Genomic DNA, 8,372 nt, shown 5'->3' with positions numbered 1-8,372 from the left:
TCAACAACCAGATGCATTTACACTTGTCCAGTTTTGTCTGGAATGTGTCCCAGACCACCGCCTTAAGTGATTTGAGCGATCCGTTTTGGAGGATATTTACACCTGGTCTTTTCAGAGAAAACGCATGAAGTGACCAGGTGTAAACAGTACTTGAGACTCTAAGATCTAAACAGATGAGCTACAATCAGTCCCAACATGTAATTCTCATTTAAATACTGTAATGCAGTCCTCCCCGCTGATATTCATGTATATACACTGCAGCATCTAAATTTGCACATTGAGCCAACATAATACTCCTAGGAAATTCAGAGAATACCTTGATACCATGTTCTAACAAACCATGTTTGTTCCATACTAGCCTGTGTATTTAATTTGTTATCCATAGAAATATAAATATATACTGTCTGGTGGCTGAAAATACACCATTAAGCCGCGACATGAGACAACAGTCAACAAGGACCAGAAATACCTGAATCCAAACTTGTCCATAGACACAGACAGATGCCTGGGCTGATTATAGCACTTGTAGAAGTTGCGGTCATCCATTGGAATGAGGTCCACGTCACTGAAGACAAAACAATCGTAGTCATACTCCTTCAGAGCCTCAGCGTAACCAATGTTGAGGAGTTTGGCACGGTTGAACGTATCCTCGCCGTCCTGTCATTAAGGAGAGAGAGGATGAGACAAAGCTGAAAAATACACATTTTATACAAATGAAATAGAAACGTATGAAATGATGGTGGAAGAAATGTGTTCAAATGTCTATAAAGCAGTGTGATGTGTAGCATGACATTTTGTGCCATAGAGTCTTTGCTAGAGCGGGTAGGTATGTTTAAACTGATAAAATCAGCGCACTTGTGCTTGCTGTATGGGAGCACGTCACTGCTATCTGTTCAATCTTTCACAGCATGGCTGGCAGGTGGCAGGAGACATGAATGAGACAACAGACAAACACAGAACATCCGTAACACACACTTTCACAAAAAGCAAGAATACATGATCTGTAACATTCAGATTGGGCTGATATTGAAGGGAAATAATATCAAAGAAAATTATTTAATTACAATATACACTTCCTTATAAAATTATCCATTAATTAAAAGTAGTAAAACAAAAAGCCATCCTTCCTACTGTAAATCAAATACAATCAAATTAGAATTGTCATGCAAATGATCAGTGGGCCGAAACGCTGCTTTTGTTAATAAACTTCAATATTTAGCCAGAATTGATAGTGTGTGGGATTGCATCTTTTTATATTTTGGACTTGACAGTTTTGTTGGACCTTTTTTCCTACGCACCTATCAGTTTTTTCAGGTGTGCTGAGTTTGTGTTGATTATACAAATGATGCTTAAAATTAAAAAAATACAACAACACATATTTAAAAATTGGATTATTAAACAACATAATTGCCCATTATTAGAATTTGGTCAGAAAGTATTATATTGGTCTATTTTAATATTAATATTTATATTTCATCATTCGTAACAAAAATCCTACTAGTTCAATAAGAATAAAAACTTTTTTTACTGTATAAAAACTACTTTGTGTGGAAGTTGACATGAATTTCATACAATTCCTTGCACGACAGAAAAGACATGTCTGACTACAGTAACTAATGAATTTTAGCTAAATATGCTATTTATTGTTACTACGATAAAGCCAATGTGGTATTATGTGGTATTTGCCACCACTGCCAAAAAGAAAGAAAGAAAGAAAGACAACTTTGAGCTTCTTCCTCTGTGGCTGTAGAAGATCTAAGGCTAATTATAAATATTAATTTTACAACTGGGTTTCCTAAACTGGGGTTTGCAAATTGATGACAAAAATAATTTAATTATATTGTAAAATGTAAAATTAAAATATTAAAAATAAAAGAGCCGTGAGAACCATGCTAAATTACTGAAATATTAACTCAAGGGAACTTCATGCAAATATTTGTGAGAAAAAAGTTTGGGAAGCCCTGTTTCACAGTAATAAAACGTTCCTTTGTGTTTTCAGTGGTGGTATCTATGGTTACCATGGTACATTTTTGCAAAGAAGATCCATGAAAGCCCAAATTTGACATTCCAAGGTGACTCATTTCCAACTATCATTCAAATCTTTCCGCTGGCTTTGGGCCTTTGGCTCATGATTAATGGATGTGCTCCCTGTCTGAAGCCCACCTTTCCTCCCTCTGAAGAGCATCACTTGAGCTTGCGTAATGAAATTTAATGACGGCGGAGCCTCAGGAGCCCAGAGCTATCTGTTAACCCCCTTGCACCCAACAGAGAGAGTAGCAATCCTCTCTTTTTTAACACACAGCAAACTCACACAAGCTGCACTGAAAGAACTGAGGTGCGCTTGTTCTAGTGGAGCAGACGTCATCCATGATTGATTCAGAAGATGTGGTCTGCGCATTCAGAGCGAGACTTGGCTTTGAAGAACCAGATCGTCCTGTTCTTCGGCCATCTTTTGAGTTGACATAAAGCAGAGTTCTCACATGTCAACAACCAGATCTGATCGTCGGCCTGCAACGTGGCACTGGAGGATTCATTCACATTTTAGGAAGTAAAAAAAAAAGTAGACAAAAGGATTAAGACCCTTGAGGAATCAAAACACAAAGAACTGAAAGTGAAGAAGAGCTTCATTGTTCATATAAATAGCACAGACAGATGCAAACTTCTGAAAATAGGACAGTAGAGAAAATAAATAAAAGCTAATCAACTAAAAAAAAAAAAGACTCACCCTCATTATATTTAACTTCATTGTGTTCAACAGAAAAATTAGCAGCATATGTCATAAGGGTGAGTAAATAATTATAAAACTGCCATTTTTGGATTACTTTTCAGCAGTAAATAAATAGATAACTTTTAAAAAGGCACACGTCTTCTAAAAAGATTAGATGAAGTGATCAAATTACACTTTTGCAAGACAAAACATAGCTATTTTTGGCACAGAACTGCCATCCATGGGAAAATGAGGAACTTGAGAGAGTGAGAGACAGAGGGCAGAGAAAGAGAGAGAGAAAATAAGGAAGGAAATGGTAACCCACAAATAGTAAACAGATAATCAAGAAGCCAACATTACCATTCGTCAGACGCAGCCAGTGAAGCGTAGTGTGATTGGCCAGAGAAAGAGCAAGCAGACGTCTCACCTTTTCCCAAGCGCAAGGGCCTCTGATGCTCATAAAAGGGGTTCGGTTTGAACAGGAAGAAGGGAAGGAATGTAGGATGGAAGGGTGAAAAAATAAATGCAAGGTGCAGAGAAAAGAAGGGGGTGGCAAAGAGAGCAAGAGAATAATTAGTAAGGACGATCAAGTAACACTTTAGAGAAGACACAATCAGAGAAGACTGCTGACAGGTCCAAGACCTTCTTGGCGAGCACATTTGGATGCTTTTAGTGCAAAGCCGCACTGAACGATACACATTAGTCTTTTCGTTTACTTGGAAAATTCCCAAACCACTGATAACTGGCTGTTTGAAATGGATTCGATGAAGACATCTGTTCTCTGAGAGTCCCAAATAAAGGAGAGACAAGAACTGCAGCACTGCGTCTCACCTCGTTCCAGTCTGTAATGTCATGGGCATTTACTGAATGACGACAACAGGCCGCTCAACTTTTTTTGAAAGGACGCCCAGCCTCAAACAGCAGCTGTCTCTACCACAGTCTGGGGAAACTACTGTGTAATGTACCTCAGTTTAGCACTGATCAGCTGTATTTTTTCTGATGGCGAGGAATAGCTGAAGAGTTCCCAAACTCAAGGATGCAACAAGCTATTTAATATTATAGTGATCAAATGTAAATTCATGTAAAAAACACTATTCACACTATTTTGTTCTGCTCTTACGCATGAAGCTTGACGCTGTGTACTGCATAATGGCCTGCCATGTTTCTCATTTGTAAGTTGCTTTGGATAAAAGCATCTGCTACAATATTAAATGTAAATGTACATGGCATGTCTTCCTCTATGTAGGGATGTCAAAAGTACTTTTGTGCAGTATCAGTTAACCAGTATCAATTTTCCTTACAAGCATGCTTGTAATTATCAAACTTACACAGCACCAAATCAGTATTTATGCATTTTATATCAATTAAAAGGTAACACTTTACTATAAGGTTCAATTTGTTAATAATATTTAATTAATTAACTAAAATTAACTTACAATGAGCAATGTATTTGCTACAGTATATATATATTAATCTGTCTTAATGTCCGTAAAAACTACAGCTGTTCATTGTTAGTCCACATTAGCTCAGGCCCATTAAAGATTTTAATAATGTATTAGTTTATGTTGGAATCAACATAAAAAAATGAACAAATGCTTTAGAGGTATTTTTCATTGTTAGTTAATAATGTTATGTTATAATGTTAACAAATGGAACCTTATTATTAAGGGTTACCAATTAAAATGAGTGACTTATTTTAAACAATTAATATACATTTATTTACCAAACAGATAATGGAAGTTTACTTGTAGGCTAAATAAAATGTATTTACTAAATTAAAAATACCAAAATTTTAATAAAATAATGGAGGAAAGGCGTTCAATAGGATATTAGTGTTTGCTGTAGGAGTTAAATTGATGTTGAGAATCATTTATGGAAATTTACTTATTTAATGTAAACAAAGTTTAAAAAGGTGTTCAGTTGGATATTCGTTTTTGCTGTAGTAGCTAGATGGATTTCTAAAATCACCTATGCAAAAATTGACATCTAAATAAATTCAATTTACAAAATAAAAAAATACTAATAATTCAGAAATAAAAAGGTGTTCAGTTGGATTTTAGTTTTGATGTGGTAAGACTATGCTGATCAAATGCAAATGTTTGAGTCCACAGAAAAGAACACTATTCATTCACTAATCTGGATACTGGGACTTCTCAATCAGCTTTGGTTCTACTCTTACCACCAATGAAGTTTGGTGCGGTGTACTGCATAATGTTCCTCATTTGTTCCTCGCTTTGGATAAAAGTTTCTGCCACAGTAGTAAATGTAAATGTCTTCCTCGATGTAGGGATGTCAAAAATACTGGTACTTCCGTACAGTATGAGTTAACCAGTATACATTTTAATTACAAGCATGTTTGAAATTGTGAACAACCATGTTTGTGAGCTACATCACTCAAAATGGCCAATGAAAGAGAAAAGAGGACTTAGCAAAACACATGCCAAACTTCTTGCCCCAGCACGCCCCGCGTAACAGAGAGTTTACATTCCAGATAACAAAAGGGAGTAGACAATGTAGATTAAAAGAAGGAGGATATCACAAAACACAGCTTTTAGAGGAACTCATCATCACTGATAGCAAACACTGAGCTCAAATATTTCAAGATACAGTATACTTTACAAACTGAGAAGAGCATTTAAATAAAGTCAAGCAGCCGCTGATGTTTGCCTTGCTTTATCTGAACCATCAAATGACATTTCTAAACAAAGCTCTTCGCATGGTTATGTTAATCCCATCTACTTTGAAGAGTTTTCAAGAGACCAATGGGTAAAGCCACATTATACACTTGCATCTGATCAGGCTTCAATTTAAGAGGAAATAAATGCCTATTTCAACAAACAAGCAGAGATATTTAACCTCCAACTCAATGATAACATCAGACTGCACCACAGGCCTTTGAACATTTCTGCAATTGCAGATTAAGAACTCTCAGGTCAAAGACTGCAAAAGTGTTATTGCACTAATGACAAACCTGATTGATGACATAGATGCCATAGTCCAGTTGCTGGCGCTGTAGGATGGGATGTAGATAATACAGCCAGTACTTCAGGTGCTCATCGCGGTGCCTGAAGGGGATGATGATTGCCACCTTCTGCTGGGCGATGCATTCTGTGGGTTTAAACCGTCCACCGGGCTGCAACACTGGGTTCTCTGACCTCACCAGGTCTAAGGTGACCGGGTCAGAAAACTCAACCCGAAGCGGACCCACTAGAAGAAACAAAACACAAATTAAATGCTTTATTATGGAGACATAAAACCTATTCTTTAAAAAGCAAAATAATCCATTGAATAATCCAAGACTATTAAAGGTCCCATATTGTCAAAACTGAAATTTCCTGGCTTTTTTCACGTTTACTGAGGTCTAGGGGCTATTTAACTACCATATAAGTTTCAAAACAGTCAGTCCACAGTAAAATGCACACAGCCTGCATAAAGTAGCTGTGATTTTTCACAAACCATTGTGACTTCCGTAAAAAGTTGACATCAGAACTACTCAGTCACCGCCTTCAGTCACCACCCCGAGCACCGCCCACAGTCCCACTCTCCTTTTGCCAAACCCCCAGACAACATCACGTCCATGCCATTGCTGAGCAACAACAACACTAAAACACGTGTCACTCTCACTCAAAGAATGGACGATCTGACAGGATTGTTACTATGAGGTGGATCACATCTAACGTGTATAGTAAAGACAAACTCACCGTGTCAATCTAGTCATGATGAAGATGTATATACATTTCAATTTCAGCAGGAAACTATTTTTACAGCTACATTTTTGTCCCCGCCACAATTAATCACAACAATGTATATACAATTACAAATGATTATATATAAATCGTCAGTTTGTTGTTTTACACACATGCACACAGACATTATTTCATACACAACATAGTTGTGAGATGCAAGAAACATAGACATATGGCAAAAAATAACAACATAAGACAATACTTTATTGGACCTTTTCTTATAAGAAGTGTGCGCTGCAAACGCAAGCATTTTTGACGATCGTTTCTGTCCAGTCTGCTCGTTTTATCACGTTTAACCACAGCTGTCGTCGGTTTTTTGTCTGGCAGTGGCAGCAGATATGTGATCAAATTTCTAATTTGAGGCTGTATTACATCGATTCTGGCACCCAACATCACAACAAGATGATATTTGAAGCTCCTTATGTAGCCGAATCTGCGCTGGTTTGAATGGGCCGCCTCCAGTTTCCCCTTTGTTTTGCTGCCTCCAGCTAGCGCTGTGAGCCGGGCGTCACTCAGAAAACAACAGGCCAATCAGAAGAGAGGCTCATGAATATTAAAGAGGAGCTGTAAAAATATATTGAGATGGTTTTTGGTACTTATACCGCAAATATATATTCTTAAGGACATCAAGACTTAAAATAAAACTCCAGAAAGGTGTTTAAATATGTGACCTTTAAAAACCAACCAAGCGCTACTTTGTGTCTTAAAGTAAACCATCTCTCCTTAGAGAACTCATTATTATTCAATGCACTAAGGTGTATCCAATTACATTATCATACTACTGTTGCTACAAGCAGCAGTGTCAATGTTGTCTGACAAATGAGAAAGATAGCCGAGACAAAATAACTGTGTAACACAAAGCTTCTCTGCCAATTTTTCCATTAAAACACAGGGCTTCAGTGAAGCTAATGCAAGAGAGATGAATTCACTGTATTTTCAAGAGAAAGTTACAGAGAGGGGTAAATGTTAACATCTAGAGTCACGGCAGCTGTAAAAACATGCTTTTGTTTTTGGAATCTGGACAGAGTGAACACAAAGTGACAGGTCACATAATTTATAACAACCACAAATTTTCTCAGAAATGCTACACTGTGCTGAATCATAATACACTGGCAAAATGTAAACTCGTATGTGGATTTGTTATACGAAGACTATTTATTTAAAAACAACCAATCTAGAACAGCCAAGATGGACAAAAATGGGTGAATTTAAAACTGTCCAGAACATGTCCAGGCATATTTAACCCCAAAATCAATTGGGAAAATATGTATATTTTGAATAAAGAAAGTGAAGCCTGTTTTTTCAGTTGTAGTCGTCATTTCACAATACAAAAACAATTAATGGCCCTTTTACATAGGCTTCATTTTGTTTATGCAAAATGTCTTTACTTTTGTGATACTCGCCAACTAAATAGACAAGCACATAAAATGAGGGGGGGAAAAAAGAAGATCATCAGTTAAATGTACATTAAAAAAGTTAAACAAAAATTTGTGCATATCAGTCAAAAGTTTGAAAGAATCGTTAAGATTTTTAAATGTATTTGAAAATGGTTTCTTATGCGTAATGCTTTTTACAGTGTTCTCTGATTAATCGAAAGCTCAAAAGAACAACATTTATTTGAAATAGAAATGTATGTAACATTGTCTTTACTGTCAATTTTATGCATGCTTGTTGATTAAAAGTATTTTTTTCATCTTACTTATTCCAAACTGTTCCAAATTCCAAATGATAAACTACTACTGTATCATGGTTATTAAGCAGCAAAAACATTTTTTCCCCTACATTTTCGTTTTCTACACTGATAATAATAAGAAATGTTTCCTGAGCACCAAATCAGCAAAAATAGAAGAGGTATTTTAATATTTAAAAGTGTATTTATATATATATATATATATATATATATATATATTAGTGCTGTC

The 8,372-nt window shown here is 36.2% G+C and overlaps 1 protein-coding gene across 1 annotated transcript in view; it reads right to left on the bottom strand.

The window, feature by feature from the left end:
• Positions 1–8,372, bottom strand: part of LOC107587100 (beta-1,4-galactosyltransferase 1-like) — a 19,873-nt gene that overhangs the window by 9,859 nt on the left and 1,642 nt on the right. Inside the window, exons 2-3 of the mRNA XM_016274744.1 lie at positions 5,679–5,914; positions 378–657 (exon numbers count right to left, since the gene is read on the bottom strand). Coding sequence (XP_016130230.1) covers positions 378–657; positions 5,679–5,914 — 516 coding nt within the window. The remainder of the gene's footprint in view (positions 1–377; positions 658–5,678; positions 5,915–8,372) is intronic.

The sequence above is a fragment of the Sinocyclocheilus grahami genome, unplaced genomic scaffold, assembly GCF_001515645.1.
Source record: "Sinocyclocheilus grahami isolate Dianchi unplaced genomic scaffold, SAMN03320097.WGS_v1.1 scaffold89.1, whole genome shotgun sequence".
Classification (NCBI taxonomy): domain Eukaryota; kingdom Metazoa; phylum Chordata; class Actinopteri; order Cypriniformes; family Cyprinidae; genus Sinocyclocheilus; species Sinocyclocheilus grahami.
This window is presented reverse-complemented; position numbering and strand designations above follow the sequence as displayed.